General features: G+C 33.9%; 1 protein-coding gene across 1 annotated transcript in view; it reads right to left on the reverse strand.

Moving 5' to 3' along the window:
- Positions 1-986: 986 nt before the first annotated feature.
- Positions 987-21,164, reverse strand: part of LOC125028596 (phenylalanine--tRNA ligase alpha subunit-like) — a 20,765-nt gene continuing 587 nt past the window's right edge. Inside the window, exons 2-15 of the mRNA XM_047618055.1 lie at positions 16,391-16,579; positions 16,014-16,168; positions 15,780-15,921; positions 15,412-15,654; positions 13,159-13,296; positions 12,814-12,963; positions 12,456-12,541; positions 11,413-11,538; positions 11,139-11,240; positions 3,173-3,351; positions 2,728-2,870; positions 2,443-2,598; positions 1,706-1,866; positions 987-1,238 (exon numbers count right to left, since the gene is read on the reverse strand). Of these exons, the coding sequence (XP_047474011.1) occupies positions 1,040-1,238; positions 1,706-1,866; positions 2,443-2,598; positions 2,728-2,870; positions 3,173-3,351; positions 11,139-11,240; positions 11,413-11,538; positions 12,456-12,541; positions 12,814-12,963; positions 13,159-13,296; positions 15,412-15,654; positions 15,780-15,921; positions 16,014-16,168; positions 16,391-16,579 (2,169 nt within the window). The 3' untranslated portion in view covers positions 987-1,039. The remainder of the gene's footprint in view (positions 1,239-1,705; positions 1,867-2,442; positions 2,599-2,727; positions 2,871-3,172; positions 3,352-11,138; positions 11,241-11,412; positions 11,539-12,455; positions 12,542-12,813; positions 12,964-13,158; positions 13,297-15,411; positions 15,655-15,779; positions 15,922-16,013; positions 16,169-16,390; positions 16,580-21,164) is intronic.

A 21,164-nucleotide genomic window follows, 5' to 3' on the forward strand; every position in this document is an offset into this window, starting at 1 on the left:
CTTATAACTCTGCAAATAACTATGATTTTCTTCATTTGTGTTGCTTTTTGTAGAGTAGAAAGAATACTATTTTTAGTACCAATGAAATATTTATTTTTGTATATATTTTGAATAATATTGAAACAATTTTCCTTTTCCAATATTCCACTCAAATACTGAAACAAATACAAGGAATATAAAACAATCATATATATAACTTCTAGATAATAAATGAGAGATATTTAATTTTTTTTCTACAACTTTTGTTATTCGTTAGGAGAGCATAATATATGTTTGGCACAATAAGGTGTGCCAAACATGAAAAATTTATTTTTTATTTCAGTTATTTATTTGCCAAATGAAACCAAACTTGAGATATAACATTTCTATAATGACACCAACAAGAAAAAAAGTAAATAATCTAGGTCCCATATTAAACCAAAGCTTCCAGGAAAACGTTGTTCACTGTATTACTATTTTGTGAAATGTCTCACCCCACACAGATGGCTCTGCAAGTGCTTAGCCACAAAGGAGTCAAGTAGCAGACCTTGTGATCTCACCAAATTTCACCTTTCTTTGAGTTAGTGGGTATGATGCTTTTTCTCCTGATGCTATCAATATTGATGCTCTTATTTTTATCATAGACAATATGATTATCATAGTGTTTTGGGCATTACTATCATTAATATTAGATATCAGATTTTTTTTTTTAAATCAAGGAAAAGGGTAAACAGGTGAGACAGGTAGTACTCCTAATTGGCTCATTGTGACTTAGTACTTGTGGAGCCATCTATGTCTAATAACAATCAATAAAATTAAAAACGGTGGGCCTGGTATGTACGTACATGCCATACCCAGTGGCTTTGGGTTAAGGGTACCCAGATTTGAAGATGACAGTCCCCTTAAGTTAAACTAAAAATAAAGAAATCTATGATGCTCATGTTGATATGACTGCCAATCATCACATTTATTTCTCATACATTTTTGTGAAACTAAATAATAATAAATTTTCACTTAATAATTTTAATTGATATATTATTACATAATGGTAAAAAAAAATTTAGATTAGATTTTTACAAAAAGGTAATACAAGACAACCCTTGCTCCATTTTTGAACATTAGAAGGAGCAGACTCCAACATACGTAGCTGCAGCAGAGTTGATAGTATCACGGCATCAGCTAAAGTTAGGTCTGAATTAACAAGGAATTCTTTATCACCCAATCTTGAATTAAGCTCGCGTATGAAAGCAGCCTTTTCTCTGCAAGAAAGGAAAGTCTGTTAAAATTCATATTCTTGCTTCTTAAAACAACTATGAAAGATATATTGAACCAGTTCTATAATCATTGAGATTTTCATGAAAATATATATTAACTATCTATATACTTACCTGGTAAGCATATGGAAATATAATAATCATACAAATATCAATATGATGTAAATAATGAATAATAAATATCTATTTAATCAGCTCTTCTCTCTCTCTCTCTCAATTCCATACACTTGCTATCTCTCACTCTCTCTCTTGCCCAAAGACACTCATCATCATATACTCCCTCACTCTAAGGCAGTTCCTCAGGAGCCCCTAATAAATCCAACCAGGTAACCAAGTAAAGTAACTCACACCCTCATTCACCAACTCTCAAACTGCAATCTTTATTCATCTGCCAAACTACTTCTCTTTATACATAATAAATACAACACATAACCAGAAACACATTTACTTACTTATTGTTTCCTAAAGTTAGCTTTCCATGACACTGGTCCAACAACTCATCGACTTGGACAGTAAAGATTGGATTAGAAAGGCACTCATAAAGTCTGCAAGTTGGAGCACCTACTTCTGCAAGCCTTGCTAAATATCGCCCAACATTATGCTCTCCACGTATCTGTAAATAGGGTGAAGTTATCTGAACTGTTATATTTATACATATGGGTCTACCTATCTTTAATTGCCTTATATGTAGGTCATTGATTACCGGTACTATCTAATTATGCACCTGGAACTTTGTATAAAAAAAAAAATTATGTGCTGGATAGCTGCTCAAAACAAGTTTCTTATCAACATCAAGGATTCAGAGTATGCCTTTGGTTTTAAATCCATATGAACTGTTGCAGGATTTGTGGCACAATCCTTGTACTAAAATGTAAAGTTCTAGAAAATTATAAGTGATGTGTTCCACAAGCATTGGAGATCCTTGTAAGTCTATTGATGTCTATTAGTTGTCATTCTGATGCACTAGTTAGGCTTCCCAGCATCTTTATATATAAATAGTACTGACTTTTATCAACCATACACAACTATGAAAAACAAGTAGTCTACTTGTGGGAATGAAATCAATCTATTAGTGTAACTAGTTTTCATGTTGTTCAATATTTAAAAGCATAGAGCAAATATTAAAAGGAAAAACTATGTACATTATTTAAGATCAAGTAAATAACTAAAATACCATTCTCTTTATTACCTGGTTGGGTGCTAATGGTGAGACTGAAAGGGATGGCATTAGGGCTGTGGGTGTGTCTCCATCTTGTCTCCATACAAGTGTCAAACATATCTGACTTTGAGATCGTTCAGTGGCACCACTTGAACCCCAGAACTGCTGCAACTTTTCTGACACTTCCTATGGTAATGTTTGAAAGTACATAAATACATAAAAAATAAAAATAAAAAGTATATTGAAATATACTCTCATGCACATATATATAAACATCAACTTTTGTAAAGCTGCTTTAGTAATGTTTCAGCTTACCTTAACTGAGGAGTGGCAATGTACCCGTAGGCAGACAGAGAAGTTGGAAGATAAGGCATTTGCTAGGATCCTAAGGCTATAAGGTGGTCGTCGGGGATCAGCATAAATAACAACATCATGAACGACTCCTGCCTTCACTCCACCTAGGTGTGTACAACAAGTAAGACTTTAATTCCTATTATTTTAAATACTGTCAAGAACTAGAAGCAATAGTTTCATCAGATCCCTTAACTCTCCCTTTTTTACTCTCTAAAGATGACAAACTCATACATATATTTGCATTCACTCTAATGCCACCATTCAACACTTTTGACTTATAAATGGAGCGAGGTAGTCATGACACACTGACAAACAAACACAGACACATTATTCATGTATATAAATTCTAAATGTATGACAGGTGTATGATAAGTACCTTACAACACTACTTTCTTTTAATACTAACCAGTGAGCTGAGTGTTGATGGATGCAGCAGATTCTACCAGAGTGACACCCATTTTGGCAGCAATACTGGCAACTTTGGACTGCAAGGCTGACAGCCTGTCTAAAATTAGCTCCTGTCTCTTGGTCAAGGATTCTACTGTTGGAGCTCCATTTGCTGCTTTCTGGCTTTGGCCTTTAAACCTGTTGAGCAAAAGCATTTACTAAACATGTATTGAAATATACTAAAAACTGCTTATAAACACAGGAAGCCATATTCTTACTGTTAATCTAGTTCAAAATCAAGTACTTGTAAATGTCTCACATATACAATATTTCTGCAAGCTTAATATATAACAGGAAATTAAACATAATTGCAAACTTTATTATGCATAAATGAATAGCAAGTTTTCAATTAGGGGAAAAACAATATTTATATGACTACACAGATTCTTCTTATTCATTGAGTTCTATTCTACATATCCAGCCACTTATTTCCCATTTCTTATTTGTATTAAGTACGTTTCATATTCATCCTCTTAACCCAATGTGTGTGGGCTTTTTCGGTTGCTGTGTGGTCTGTCACATGAAGATATCTATATGGACAGCATCTGTAGGGATGTCACCTGCGGCCTTGGCACAACACTGCCATGGCATCATAGTAGATGCCACCCACAAACAAGGGTTAACCCATTGCTATGGGAACATGTTATGGTCATGCAGTTTTTTTTTGTGATAAGTGCTTATACACAGATAGCTCCAGAAGTGCTAAGCCACCACAAGGAGTTCATTAGTAAGCAATGTGACTTCACTTGATTTCCCATTCCTTGATTTCAGGATTTTTTTCTTATGCTTAATAGTGATGCAGTTATCATCATCAACATTATTATTATGATAATATTAACAATACTAAAGGATAAAAATGGAAATTGGTAATCAGGTAAGACAAGAAAGAATAATTACTGAATACTAGGTTGTTAAGCACTCCTAGAGCCATTTATGTAAATAACCATCCCCAATCATGGGTAAAACTAAATACATGTCAGATTCTCCATGTATCACTTTTTCTTGATAAAACCAGACAAAAATATGAACAATAAAACCAAAAGCAACTTTATTTTTTATCTCATTAAGCATGAAAATATCACAAGAAAAAAGGGAAATAACCAAATCCACATTAATCCTTTTTAACTATCACAGAATCATGCAATTCTATTATACTCATCATGTATAATATTTTCACTTTTATGCCAATACTATTTAAAAAACAGATAGCTAGCACATTAATTCCAGAAAAAAGAGAAGCCATATTAACAATTCTTCTGACCAAATAAACTGCTTTTGTAGGAGAGAACTGCAGACCCATAAAATACCATTCAGTATTGGTATATAATATTAACATTGTTACAGGACTTGCCACATCCCATCTAAAGGAAGGTTAGGGAAATATCATTACCAAGGAGGTGGTTGAAAGTGGAAAGTGGAAAGTGGAAAGTGGAAAGTGGGAAGAGAGAAGAGGAGAGAAGAGATAAGACAGAATTAGGATTATGGAGAAAATAATGTACCAGTACAATTATCATCATGATTGGGTAGCTGATGCGGGCACATAGCTGGATCCACTATTCGTTTCCAAGGATTCCTCATGGCAAGCCGCCAGGCAGGGGCTCAGCCCATTTCTAACTCTTTACAATAGGTTTGATCAATCTGCCCAAGCAATGATTTCCTAGATCATTCCACAGGCCTCCTCCACCCAGGGTTGTCTTCAGACACAGACAACCTGGTGGGTAGGATCATCCTGTGAGAACCAAGCCAGGTGGCTATATAGCTTTAGTTGGCAATCACAGATTGTACAAGCAACAGGTCATGTACAGTCTCACAGTGTAACCGTTGGTTGGACGCATGGTCATGCCAACTGTACCCCATGATCTGGCACAAACACCCATTACAAAATGCATCAAGAAAGATTCCAAGGCACAAGATTAGTGTCCAGGTTTCAGTACCATAAAGTAAACCTAACAGTATCAAGGCCTTGAAGACACATAGATTGGTCCTTCTACACAGTTACCAGCATTTCCAAATACTTGTCGAGAGATTTCATGACCCCTACTGCAAGGCCAATCTATCTACTGACTTCCAGGTCTGACATCCCAGAGTCATGAACTACACTACCAAGGTATATAAAGCTCTCTGTGACCTCAATATCCTCACTGCAAGCATGTACTGATGGAACAGAATCTCCTAGCAGGCCCCCAAAGTCCTGGATCTTGGTCTTGATCCAGGAGGCCTCTAGCCCAAGGACTTCACTTCACTGCTAAATGCATCAAGAGCCACCACTAAAGTTTCAAGAGACTCAGGTAGAATAGCAATATAGTCAACAGAGTCAAGGTCTTGATATTGCACCGAAATGTTCCACAGTTACTTTTGACAGTAGCTCTACCCAGTATCCAGTCCATGCTGTTGGTGCAAAAACACAACCTTGCCTCACTCCTGAAAATGTTCAATAGGCCCCCACCACACTGTACAGCACATTCAGTACTAGTATACAGGCTTGCTAATCCAATAATTCTTGTTGGAATTCCTCTTAGTCTCAGGATCTCCCAGAGTGATTCACGATACACCATATCTAATGCCTTCTTGAGGTCAATGTAAGCTGCAAGCAGCCCACACCTGAACTCACGTTGGTGCTTTGTAATGACTCGAAGCACCAAGATATGGTCTATTGTGAACTTACCAGGAGTGAATCCAAATTCTCCAGCCAGTATAACAGTACCAAAGAAACACCATTTCTCTGTATATGCAAATAAGCATATACTTAAAACCACCATCAACCACACACTCACTCACTCACCCACTCCCCAAGATATATCTGAGATAGATAGCTCCACTTCCATTTGACTACTGAATCAAAAAATGAAACTGATTTTTTCCATACAGTATTTTGAAGACTGTTTGTGGTATGGAACATTGTTATCATAAATAAAGAGTGGAATTTTAGTTCTACTTCTGATAATCATAAAAATAGTAAATTATATAAAAAATTATGGATCTACCTATATCTGATATCCGATGGAAAACCCTGATTGGCTAAATGTAATAACATCAATAGCTCCGCCCCATTTTTGCCCCAGTCGATCTGTGTGATTTTCTACGGGAAGCGTTTCTTCATTATATTTTCTTTGAAAAGAGTTCAACAATGTCAATGGTAAAAAAAAAAAAAATAGAAAAAAGAAAGAAAAAAAAAAAAAAAATTACAATACAATTGAATGACAATAAAAGGGCAGTTGCCAAGTAAGATTTTCTTCGAAATGAGTGGCAAAACCTGTACTATACATTTATGTTCCCACACTCAGAAAGACAGAAAGACAGATGCACTCATGTATACAAGGAAGCCCCCCCCCCCCCCAAAAAAAAAAAAAAAAAAGTGCAATTTCTAGCTCCTGTGAGTCTGCAAAAAAGGACCACCAAACTTTCAGGCTAAACTGAAATAAACCCATCAAAATCAAAGCTGTAAAGTTTTTTTGTTTTTTTTATATATTTCTTCCATTTTTTCCATCTGAGTTTAAAGAATTTTCTAGAAGCCAATTAAATCTAAATAAATGTATAGATAAGATGCTCAGGTGGTATAATAATTTATTTATTTCCCACAGAAATAAATGTGCCCCTCAGCATGCACATCTAAGTGCTTACATCAACATAAAAGAAATCTCATGAAATATATGTCCAAATAGCAACTATGAAAAATCAATATAAAAAGGAAAATTACTTTATACAAATTAGTATGAGAAATATAAAATATCAGAAGCTAGTGTATCAAATAGAATAAATAGGCTGTTGGAACCAACTGTACATAAAAATGAATAATAGTAGAAACCGTTTTTAAAAACAATTTAATTTGTAAATTTTCTGCAGACTTATGGTCCTACAGAAATATTGCTCACCTTTCTCTCCACAATGTATGCATTTTTCATATGTTAAAAATCCTTCCAGTCACAATAATCAATATTCTCGGAAGAAATCTTTTGACAAAGCATAGCTACAGTTAGCAAACAAATACACACACCAAATTAATAAATCAGCCTATCAATCAACATATCATTTTCCTACTTCCATTTAAGATAGCAAAGTACTCTGAATATTTCTTAACCCTCTTGTATAAGGAATGCTGCTTCAGTGTCAGTTATTTATAGCTTGGTTCTGTACAGGCACACAACACACCACAATTAACTATTTACCAAAGAAAGTTTTCATACAAATCATGTCACATTCTCACAGGTGATGCATTATTATTTCAGGGTAGTTTGCTGTTTAGGAATTTTCACAATTTTGTATATTTGAGTGACTGTGGTGTGCTGTGTATTTGCTTGGAAAGCAGGTTGGTGAGCAATCTATGTTACATAGTCAAGTTGGCAATGTCTTACAAATTTGTACATGTGACCCACTATAGTATTCCAGTATTTACCAGGCAGCAAGAATGGGAAGGTCTCCGTTGCAAAGCAAGGTAAATATGACAACTTCCCTTGACCATTATTGTATGTTGTAAAAGGATTAAAAACAAGTTACTGAGAAAATAGCAGTATGTGCCAAACCTTGAAGGTCTAATTAACATAAACTTCATGATGAAGAAAATTAAAATGACAGTGGAAGTGGAATCATCTACATGCAGGTATGTATACTCTCCTAAACAGAAAATACTAAACTGGAACTGCCTTTAGTGTGGTTTGGTAGAAAAGAAAGAAAGAAAGAAAGAACAACATTGTTATCTGCTGAGTGTTTTCTATATCAAAATATTTAAATACTGGAATAAAAATCACAAGAAACCAACATACATTTATTATCTTTAATCAATGTTTACATACTGGCTTTATTCTCACACAATTTCACATTCTATGGTCATAACAGAAAAACAATAGCATTTTAGTAACAATAAAACAAAACAAAATGTTACAAATTATAATAAAAATTGGTTTCCATACAATATGCCTTCTTAGTTCTAAGGTCCAGACTAAGCATTTTTTTTGTATGAAAATTATTAATAATAATAATAATAATAATAATAATAATAATAATAATAATAACAAAAAAGAAAAGAAAAGAAAAGAAAAGAAAACAAAAATAACAACAACTTAAATGAATGTAACTGTACACAGCTTTAAATTAAGATATTTGCATGCTAGAATTTAAAAGATATTTCCTGTATATATAAAAAAAATTTGTTCAATAAAAAAACAAACCTCAAATGAAAAAAAAAAAAAAAAATCTTGGTATAACACTGCTAATATTTGATTCCTATTGGAATCAAATATTACTCTAAGTAGTCTTATTTACATTAAATCTCATTTTAAAAATATAAGAACCCTGTCAAAATAGTTTATCTAAATATTCTACTTTTTCTGAAGGTAGAACAGCATATATGAAAATAAATGATGATCTATGGAGTACAAAAAAGGCACTACAACAAACAATTTGGAGGATCACATTCAAAGCATAAACATTAACAGCATTCCAACCTGCACTTCTTATCTAACTTCAGAAGTCTTAGCATAAGCTGTCTATTATAAACAAGTCTGCTTCAATCCACTACCTTTTTTTCACAACTGTCATACAAAAAAATGTAATTCTTTTTATGCCCCTTTTTTACTTTGATTACTGATCTCATTTCAAATATTTTTAATGTAAGAATCACCACACTTATGGTAATATTGTTTTGTGTGTATGGATAAAATTTTGAATTTTGTGTTGCTGGTATACTACCAGTATCATAGTCCTTGCAGTACAACAATTCATATACAAAGCCTGCAGTGTTGGTGCAAATTCATGTATAGTATTGCAACTATACATATATTTCTTAATATATAACAAATAAATAAGGGATTGCTAGATAAGCTTGAAGGATCTTTTTTTGATTTAAAAGTAATTTTGCATTTATAGTAGAAATTTTGATAGAAAATATGCTCCCTGTGTTTTAAATGCTCCATGAAAGCTAATCTGGTTAAATTAGGCACTTATGATTCCAACATTCTCGGAAAATAAACATATGACTAAGTGATGTTGACTGGTATTCCTTTAGAAGAAAAAGAACATTTAGAAGAATTTTTTTTTTTTTTATTTACTTCATTATATTAATAGAATCTTTATTTCTACAGGGCTTTAGAAGCAGACTGGAAATATAAGGTACTGAATGGACCATCCTATAATTTGTTAACCCAATGCTGACAGGTGAAAAAAAAATCCCTGAGAATTTTAAACTCTGGAGATTTGTGGCAACAGGCCAAATTTCCCGCTCCAAGCACAATCGCACGTCGCCATGTGTAAAGCCGTACCCTGCTGACCAAGCGGTTTGTTACGATGCCAATAGGTGTGGCCCATCAGCGTCATGTTAAACAATCAACCCGTCATAACAAACCGACTCACCATGCCGGGTATGGCTATAGGCACTACAATGTGCTAGAGCGCGTTGAGCGGAAAATTCAACTACATGTAGCAGACTCCCGGATAAAACGGCAGGACGGTTGCCAGAAGTCACCTGAGTCAGCGATCCTAAGAGATTTCTGATACCGTCATGGAGGGGTTAAATATAGATTTTTTGGTATTCAAAAAGACAGACACATTTCACAAAATCTGCAAGGGTATATCTAGCATTTAGGCTTAAAGAATATTATTTCAGCTCTACAGTTTCTCTAACTTTTTAAACTTAAAAAACAACTATGTAAGGCCATATCACTGGAGAATAAAAACATTGAAGTTTCTGGGCTTTCTGATTTCCATATCCAGAAAGACACACCAGAACCACATATTTTGTTCAGGAATTCTTACTTGCACAAGTCTAATTTTTTTGTGAAAGCAGATGTGTGCATCCACCTTAGCAAATATCTTTAGTGTCTGATACTACTATTTTGAAGCTGAGCCCCCAAGTATGATATCCATGACCTGGATTTTAAGCCAATGTGATACTCCTTCTAAAGTATGTACTATACAGCAACCCAAATCAATTGTAAAAGCCTTATTATTATTACCTAGGAGGCAGCAATAAAACATCAGTATCTACAAAATGGTGTGGAAAAAGTATTGTATGGCTAAAATAACATTCTAATTCCCTGATTTTTTTTTTCTTTTTCAAATATACAGATGTTGAATATATCTAGTATGCAGTTCAAGAACATTACCAAAAAGAGGTACTCACTACACTACTACAGTCCAATCTCAAGAAGAAAAAAAAACTAGCAACTCGCCCAAGACACTGGAGTACTATAAATTGCCAAGTCTCTCTTTTATTCTAATCATCTGACACTTAACCCATTGGATCTGGGTGACATGATCATCACAACATAAAGATTGACTGAGGCCCAGGTCACATGAATATGCAGTCAGTGAATTTTTTTATATGGAGTCTGTGCAAGGAAATCAGTTCATTACCATACTGATACAGCATATCAAATGGAAAATGGCAAAAAAGGAAAAAATGCTGATGCAGAAAGAGATAACAACATTGCTAAAGAAAGGCAAGGAGTCTTGACATCATAAAAAAGTGTTTGTGTGGGCCTACATACACCTAGAAGTCACTATTCCAGTAATGGTTAGATTATGGGCACCCAGATGCAATGGATTAATATCTATACTACATATATATTTTATATTCTTAACTTACACACAATAATTTAAATGAAATTTGCTGCTTTCAACATCAATCCATTATTTTTCTCAAATGAAATTTGGTGAATCAGTATTCCAGAGACAGGAGTGAGCTTTCAGGTTTTCCTTTCATGAGAGTGGATCCTGTATAGCTGAAGGCTGTGGAACAGGGTTTTTATGCTAAACCCTGACACAACAGAAGGCTTTTCTTTAACATTTTCATATTCTAACACCGAAACCAATCATGCAAGACCAGTTTCTAAGCTTTAACATTCAATTAATACATGCTTATGCACAAAATAAAAAAAACAATGTATATGAATAATTTAAAAAGTGGGGGGAAAAAAGCTGATAAGGCCTACTTGTCAATTGTGCAGACTGGATTATCAAGGATGAGCTCCATTTTCACTCGGGAACCAACTAACTCCCGGATATTGTTGATTCCATACATAATCATTGCTGGTCTGTAAAAAAGGAAAAAAACATATCTATATAGGGAAAACAACCTTTAAAAAAATAATAACCATGGTTAATCTTAAGAAAATTTTATCAAGTGAAATTAACACAGAAATAATTTAGTGCTTTCAGATAAAAGATATCCTTAAATCTAAAGAGAAAAATAAAGTACTTTCTTACCTTTCTAGAGACAGTCCCCAAGCAGCAACAGTAACATTCTCTGGAACTCCCATTGGTCGAAGCATCTCTGGTCGGAACATGCCTGAGTTACCTACTTCCACCCACTTCTTGAGGCCTTCATGGTAACTAAAAAGAAAAAAGAAATGGCTCTGATCATTTCTGACTGAACAACTATGAATCTGATTAAATGCAAGACTTGCTAAAGACATGAATAAGACTCTTTTAAAGTTTGCAGTTATTGTTGTATCTATGAATATGGAGGTTTTATAACATTACTGTTAACATCATATTCATGCATCACTGTTTTTGACTTTTACATGCATACTTTTATGTATATACTGTAATGTGAATATGCACGAGGTTCCATTAACCCTATGATGATGGCTTTTATCCACCCTAAACTGGACCAGGCAGAGTGTTTCCATGTTCAGCAGCTTAAATGAAAAATTATGATCTTAGGAAACAAATGTTTTCCCCATTCTCTATGATTCTGGCTGCAGTATAAAAGACTAAATTAAAGACACTAAAAAAGTCTTTCAGCCTACTTTGAAAGGCAAGGCTACACCTCTTCAATGAATGCAGACAAGGCCAATCATGAGCATCATGGCAAGAATAGTTGCCACCTAGTGTGAATGAGTTAACCTGAACATTCTTATAATCTATTTATGTATTTTTTGTAAATAAAAACTAGTTTTATTTATTTAACCATACAAAATGGTCTTAGGAATAATGAAACTATTAAACTCTTGCCAGAGGATAACCTTAGTACCCCCTGCATTCATTTCTGATATTCAAATTTTTGCAAGAGATTTAAGGATGTAATCCTCAAGAATGATAAGGGCAACTGCATATCATAAAAGGAAATTAATAATGAACAAAACTTATTATACCAAGAAATGAATAATGAACAGATTTCAGAAACACTTTTTTATTAGGTACCTATGAAAAGGGTTCTGAATTATGATTCAGTATAAAATAGGATATGATATGGTCACCTCTATATTAAAAATAAGGAAAAATTTCAGGCAATTGCATCATCTTACCTGAAGATTTCCATAGATGGCTCTGTATATGGGTTATAGGCAGGCTTGAAACGCAACTTCGTGATTCCAATCTTCTCAAAGAATCCCTAAAATACAAAAGCAGACAATCACTCACTTTTTATAGGCACACAATATTTCCAATAAAACCACATAAAGTATTATTCTTTACGGATTACATAACAATGATTACTAAATTTGTACTTTGTGTGAAGAGCATTAGTTAGATACAAAAAATTATATTACAACCAAAATTATACAACATATAATGAGAGAAAGGAGAGAGGAGAGAGGGGGGTAGGGAGTGAGAGAGAGAAGGAATAGGGGAAAGAGTTTGTCAAGTAGGTTGTGTCAAATTTACCTTGATAACTCCCATGAGATGCTTGACACTAAGATTATAATCAGCAACAACTCCTTCAATCTGGTGGAATTCGGCAAGGTGTGTTGCATCTAAGGTTTCATTTCGGAAGACTCGATCAATGGAGAAAAATTTGACAGGGCGGAAACCTTCCTGTAATTTTTAAGAATAATGAAAACTCTGAGATAGACATGCAAGAATTGTTTTGCTTAATAATTTATTTATTTAATGATGGTTAGCATTATACATTCCTAGTTTCTATATATACAATGATTTATTCAGTAAAAGAAATGTCATAATCATGATAAAACAAAGAACATAACAAAGACTCATCTTTCTGCTACATACCTGAGCTAGCTTATAGAGCATGCGAGCACTGACAGCAGTTGTATGAGTACGAAGCAGATTCTTGTGAGCCTCATCTCTACTCCACTCATACTGATAACCAAGTGAACCATAGCCACCTGTACTATGGGTCTTCTTAACCTGAAAATATTACAAGATAGTAAGACATATCCGAGTCCTATTGAGTCTTAATAATTACCACTGCTGCATATGCATATAATATATAATATATAATATATAATATATATATATAATATAAAATATATATATGATATAAGATATATATATATATATAATATAAAATATATATATATAATATAAAATGTATATATAATATAAGATATATATATATATATATATAATATAAAATATATATAATATAAGATATATATATATAATATAAAATATATATATATAATATAAAATGTATATATATAATATAAAATGTATATATATAATATAAAATGTATATATATAATATAAAATGTATATATATAATATAAAATGTATATATATAATATAAAATGTATATATATAATATAAAATGTATATATATAATATAAAATGTATATATATAATATAAAATGTATATATATAATATAAAATGTATATATATAATATAAAATGTATATATATAATATAAAATGTATATATATAATATAAAATGTATATATATAATATAAAATGTATATATATAATATAAAATGTATATATATAATATAAAATGTATATATATAATATAAAATGTATATATATAATAAAAAATGTATATATATAATATAAAATGTATATATATAATATAAAATGTATATATATAATATAAAATGTATATATATAATATAAAATGTATATATATAATATAAAATGTATATATATAATATAAAATGTATATATATAATATAAAATGTATATATATAATATAAAATGTATATATATAATATAAAATGTATATATATAATATAAAATGTATATATATAATATAAAATGTATATATATAATATAAAATGTATATATATAATATAAAATGTATATATATAATATAAAATGTATATATATAATATAAAATGTATATATATAATATAAAATGTATATATATAATATAAAATGTATATATATAATATAAAATGTATATATATAATATAAAATGTATATATATAATATAAAATGTATATATATAATATAAAATATATATATATAATATAAAATATATATATATAATATAAAATATATATATATAATATAAAATATATATATATAATATAAAATATATATATATAATATAAAATATATATATATAATATAAAATATATATATATAATATAAAATATATATATATAATATAAAATATATATATATATATAACATAAAATATATATATATATATATATATATATATATAACATAAAATATATATATATAACATAAAATATATATATATAACATAAAATATATATATATAATATAAAATATATATATATATATATATATATATATATACATATATATACATATATATACATATATATACATATATATACATATATATACACACACACACACACACACACACACACACACACACACACACACACCAGTGCTTTAATAAGAATAAACGAGATATTACTGTACTTTATATTTCTATCCTGTATTAGCATTTCTTAACCTGGAGTGTGCTGAATCCCACAGGTTTGATGAACCAGTCATATAGGTTTAGTAGAGGTAGGAACTGTTCATCAAATTTCTTCCTTCTAAGCCCCCTTAAAGCCACCCCCATTCCCCTGTCCCCTTGTCTCCATGTGCCAGTCATACAAGTATCACATGGCCCCCCTTTTGACAAGAGAATGTATGTAGTAAGTATAAGATAATTCCTGTAATACATGGCAAGTACAGCCCCACAAACACTAATATTCCCCTGTATCCTCTGTTCCCCCTAGCCTCTGGGAAACAATTTTAAGACAGTGTGGTTCCCACCTATTTTTTGGTTTACTACTTTCTTTACACTACTCCTACATAAAGATGCCAATAACTATGGGACACACCAGTTTAAGACAAGAAATTGTGTTGTGTAAATCAGAGCTCTACAAATAGAACAAATTGGCCTGGGTTAGACATGAAAATTTGATGGTTTTACACCTGTGCATCATGGCACAGCCAAGAAAGATTAAAATATTTATTTTTTAAAAGTGTGAAGTTAAGCAAGTGGTGTCTTGAAAAAGTGATAAACCACTGTTGTAAATTATCAAAACTCATTCTTACCCTTTGCAGGTAGTCTTCAGGAACACTCATGGTCTTCTCAGGTTCTGCCACATAAAATGTGTCATGAGCATCCCTTGCTGGGTGCTGCTGGGGCTGGAAGAGGGCATCAAAATTCCAAAAGGCGCTCTCAACAAAATTGTTTGTAGGCATCTCAGTGAAACCCATTTCTAAGAAAATTTGTCGGAATTCGGATCTTAGTTGCATCAGGGGGTGTAGGTGTCCAGAGCGCTGTTCAAGACGGCCCTGGGGAATTCAAAGCACAAATTACTCTCTTTTTTCCATCATTTTAGAAAACATTTTGCTACTTAATAAAAACACACACACATATACACCTAAAGGTATATCTTCCTTACTAAAGATAAAATTACCTTTGCTTTAAAGTTGAAAGGCTTGAATGATTTGCTCTTCCATTGTCCACTCTCTATCATATCCTTAGTGAGTTCAGCTTCCTGCTTAGAGACAGAAGTGGTGAACTCACTACCCTTGGTGACCTCAAATACTGTTAGATCGCTGTGGGAAAAGCAAAGCCCATTATGATCCATAAATAAAAACTATTTTATATATTTCCAAGTATCATTAAAGAAGGAACAAGAAAGGCTTACACTTCTTTAATAAGTTTTCTCTTCTTGTAGTCAACTTTTATTTTATCTGGAACATTATCAGCTGATCCAGACATAATAGCCTGGAGATGGATTTGAACTTCATCGTTTATACTGGAAACCACAGGTACTATCTTTTCTCCTTCTTTCTTCACCCACTGTATCAATGAAAAGATGAAGAAATATGAGACCATAACAGCCAGAATAAGCCCCACTAGTTATGAGAACAAGCAAATACTTTAACAGCAACTGTGACAGCTGTCTTATCCAAGCTAAAGTTAATTCGGGTAAATTGAAGAAAGTTGTAAAGCAAATGAACATTACATTATTTGACAAAAGAGAATTGTATCATATTTATTGAGTGTATTTCCCTGTCTCACCTTATTTTTCATTGCTGCCCCTAATGCAATATTTGCATTTGGAAAATTTGCTTTAATATCTGCAATAGGACATCCTTCTGATGTTAAAGAATTAAACAGTCTTGCTTCATGAGAACCACTAGTTGCCAGAGAAGATCCCTCCTCCGTACATTCCCAAGTCTTCTGAGTAGTCTGCTTCACAGCAACAACCTGTAATAGTTGAACTTCCTATTAAAAATCTATGTTAATAAACAACTGAGTAGGCAAGGGGAAAATAAAGGGTTAACCAGTATTTTTGTAATGAAGGTTTATATGATAAGAAATGTATATATATTACACAGAAATAGTCTCTTGCTAATGACATAGAATACCTGACACATTTCAAGCAAACAGCAGTATTAGATGCTGTTAATCTGAAATTCTTGGGACTTTGGGGGGGGGGGGGGGATTCATACTAAGATGACTTAGCAGTCATTCTGACCACAATTTCTTTTTCAGATGCATGTATCTCTTCTTTTTTCTCTCCCAAATGTGATAAGAGAGAGAATCCAGGAGGGAGAGTTGTTGTAACAAAGGGTCACATGTGTATCCAGGGGGAATCAGAAGGAATAATGGGCAAGGAAGGGGGGATGATCTAGTAAAGCAGGGGGAAGGGGATGTGTTGAGAGGGAGTAGGAGGAAGGGGTGTAGGTGAATGATGGATGTCGGCAGTTACTTTGAGTATAGAAGGAATGGGAGCACAGAGATTGGAGGATGGATGAGGTGAGGTATATTATCTTGGGTCCTGATCAGATTGATTTGAATGCCTTTGAAAGTTTCTCAAGTGGAGTTGTTTGAGGATGTCTGAAAAACAAAGGTTTTCTTATGAAGGGGAGAAAAGGCACAGAGAGAGAAGTTGATGGAGATGAAAATGGGGTGGAACGTTTAGCTTGTCTTGTGCGATGATTTGTGCAAGGAGGAAGAGGGGTAGGTAATGGGGAAGTAGAGTTTGGAGTGTCTGTAATAGTGGTAAAGAATGGCAAAAGAACTTGACTGGGAGAGGGAGGGAGTAGAAGTGGGATGAGGGAGAGATACTGAGGGAGATGGAGAAACCTCTTTTTTTTTTGGGAGGGGGGGGGGGGGCAGAGTGAAGGACAGTATTGGTAAGGAGTAAGAGAAAAATCATGTCTGTATGCTTCCTGTCTGGCCTCATGTAAAGTCAGGCTAAGATTGAATCTGAGAATTGCCACCTCAGACTCAAATTTGTAGGTAAGGCAAACCCTATAAAATGCATTATGGGAGCCACAACAATTGGCAATGCGTGACTGTACACAGCAGTTTGAACGATCATGATCAGGTTCGGTACACAGAGGGCATTGGGCTGTGGAGGAGCAGTGTTTGGCTGGGTGGCCTAGGCACCAACAATTCTAACATTGATGGGGGAGGGGGGGGGGGGTTGATATGGTTGGGCAGGGAAGGATTCTCTGCACATATAAACATTAAGGGGGAACTCATGTCTACAGATAGTAATCTTGGCAATATTGATGGAGGACTTATGGGGTCTCTAGGGGGAATGATGTGCCACGGTATTGATACTGTATCAGAGTCCAAGAGACAGGCGAGTAGGTCTTCTCCACAATCTGACCAATCCTTGTTGTAGACAGGGCATTTGTTGGGGAGATGGAGACAGTACCGGTACAATTACTGAGGGAGGGATGAGGCTGGGCAGAAATGGGTTTGCCAGTAGAGTCAGTCAAGAATGAGTAGTGTTAAAAGAGGTAGTACTGCAGAGAGGTGGACAATATGGTTGCAGTAGTAATAAGGGAGGAGAGGGCAGTAGATGAAGAAAGATGTGGGGGGTGGAGGAGCTCAAGCAGAGGATGGTGGGAGAGGAAGAATGTTTTCTGGAGATTGAGGAATGACCTGGGTGGATGATTTGGACTAGACTGAGGTGACAGTGCTCATTGGGGAGGGGATAGTAATAGTAGTGTTCAGAGTCAGAGAATTGGCAGAATTAAAATCTGGTGGGGCAAGCTGAAAATTGGGAAAGCCTTAATGTCCCTAATAAGGATGCAAAATCATCATTACTGGCCATAGTAAGCCTGGAGTAGGTTGGGGAAAGAAACAGTCTACCCCTCAGGGTCCCCTTGAGAGGTAAGGGATAGACAACTAAACTAAAATATTGTGGCCATGGTTCCCAGGCCATTCATGACTGGCACAAAGTTAGCCTTTTATCCTTTCAACAGAGCTCCAACACATTAGGAAGTGGATAATAGAAAGGGTTGGAGAAGAGAAAAAGAAAGGTGAAAATTAGTGTTGTTGAGGAATGAGGCCCAAGGCAAGGGTGATCCCTAGCCTGTCACTATGGGAATGAATAGGATTCTGAACATGGAAATAGTGTCCTCCCTGAAGCCTGCACTCTACAACCCATGGCTCACAGATTATATATTTCACTCTTGTTTACTGGTGGAAATAATGCAAGAGCCCCTTTCTTAATCCCTTGGATCCTGGTGACATGATCTTCACATCATGCAAAAATTTGGTTGAGGGCCAGGTGCCATGAACATATCATCATGTCATCATGAATGAATGAATGAATGAATGAATGGAAAAAAAAAGGCTGAGGACCACATGATAAATATGCAGTCATGAGAATTTGGTTGAAGGCTGGGGGTGATGACTTGTTACTAGTGCCCAAAGCTTTTGGAGCTGATTAAACTCAGTGGGCATTTACCCATTTCCATGGGTAAATGAGTATGGCATCCATAAGCCATGAGTGTTGGCTCCAGGGGGGACACTAATTCCATACTAAGGATCCTGTTTCTGCTAACTGTGACAAGTGGCACAGGAATGGGATAAAAATGATAAGGAGTCTGTGCAAGGAAAACAGTGTGTTGCCTTTTTGAGAGAGCATTACAAATGACAACTACAGACCTTGGAAAACAGCAAAAAAGAAAATGAAAAAAAAAAAAGGTATGCATAGCAAGCACCTATATCCAATGGGTTAATGCCCAACGAGTTTAATCTTTGTGCATTCCTGACAAGTTTTCATGACGGGCATTCCAGTAGATATAACATGAATTATTTTTACACATTTGTATATTTTCTACTGGATTTTCAAAAATGAAAATTCTCATGATTTCCTTAGGATATCAGTGTCATTTATACCGATTTCCTTTCCATGCTAAAATATGCAATGCATATGTATGTATGTATGTATGTATGTATGTATGTATGTATGTATGTATGTATGTATGTATGTATGTATGTATGTATGTATGTATGTATGTATGTATGTATGTATGTATGTATGTATGTATGTATGTATGTATGTATGTATGTATGTATGTATGTATGTATGTATGTATGTATGTATGTATGCATGCATGCATGCATGTAAAAAAAAAAAAAAAAAAAAAAATTATAATAATAATAATTTAACAACAGAAACAATAATAAGAATAGGAACAACAATAATAATAAAAAACAAAAAAGTGAAAAAATAAATGTCTTGTTTCCCTCAACCCAAAACCCAGATTTCCCACAGGTTCCCTAGCCTTCCAGGATTGGAAGGGGTGAGGCCATCCAAACCTTGCAATTATCCTTCCTTGTTTCATTTAGTCACACTGTAATATGCATGAATTCCTTGTTATTTTCCATTGCAAATGATATCATTGGTATTGTTTGCAAAGTAAGCTCATTTTTCTGACACCAAGAACTATTATTATTGCCATTCCTGGGAAATCCACAAACCTTGCCATAAGAACCAAAAACCTTTGCCCCCAGACACCCTTCCGATTGCTGTATTTCCTTACTGGGGTTCCGTTCCCCACCCGATTGCTGACTCCATGCAGCAATAGTTAAAACTAAATTTTATTTCTAATATTATTCTTTGCCAGATTCTTTCAAATTTCACTGAGTGTAGTTTTTCCCTTTCTACATGAGAGTGTCATTACATTTTCCTGAAACTGTATACTAGAATAATAAGTGTTGCACAACTTTCTTATTGTCAACTTGTGAAGGAAATACCATAGATGAAAAGATTCCTATTTTCTGTTATCAATTACAAAGTTCAACTTGTAACATATGGCTGTGCGAAGTTGAAACTATACCAATTGTTTAAGAAGGGCCACACCCTTCTGAGGCTAAGGTCCTATTACTCCAGCCAACAGCATTGGGGCATTTATGGGAATCCACACACACTGCCATGTGAACCAAAGTACTTCCAAATCTAGGGGCTTCAACCCCAGATTCCCATCCAATTGCCAGATTTTCCAAGGCTGGGCTCTGCCTCCTGACCCCACCCAACTGGCAAACCTTGACAATTGTTTCAACATATTTTCTTCATTTCTGATTTTTTTTTCTTTTTTTTTTTTCTTTTTTTTTTTAATGCACACACTATTTTATGTACCAATGACTATTTTTTGCCTCTGAGACATTGACCTTAGATTTTTCCTAACTTAATGTGGTCATTATTTAAACACATACAAATCTTGTTCATGAACTTCAGTTTCCTTCAGCCATGTTGTAAGAGGTAAATTAGCCTATAATGGACAGAATGATAAAAAATCAAACACTTTTCATCTATGGCACTACCTTCCCAAGATGAGAGTTTCATTACATTTACAGGAAAATGTAATGAGCCTGTAATAATCAAGGAGAAAAAATACACTCACGAAGACATGAAGCAATCTGCAAAGGCAACATAATAATGTTGGCAATGAAGAAAATAGAGCGCGTCAAATGCCGTGATCGGGTGGGAGTCCTGGGATGGGGGCCGGGGATAGGAAGGGTGGGGATTTCCCAAAATGGGCTG

This window comes from Penaeus chinensis, chromosome 9 (assembly GCF_019202785.1).
Source record: "Penaeus chinensis breed Huanghai No. 1 chromosome 9, ASM1920278v2, whole genome shotgun sequence".
Taxonomy (NCBI): Eukaryota; Metazoa; Arthropoda; class Malacostraca; order Decapoda; family Penaeidae; genus Penaeus; species Penaeus chinensis.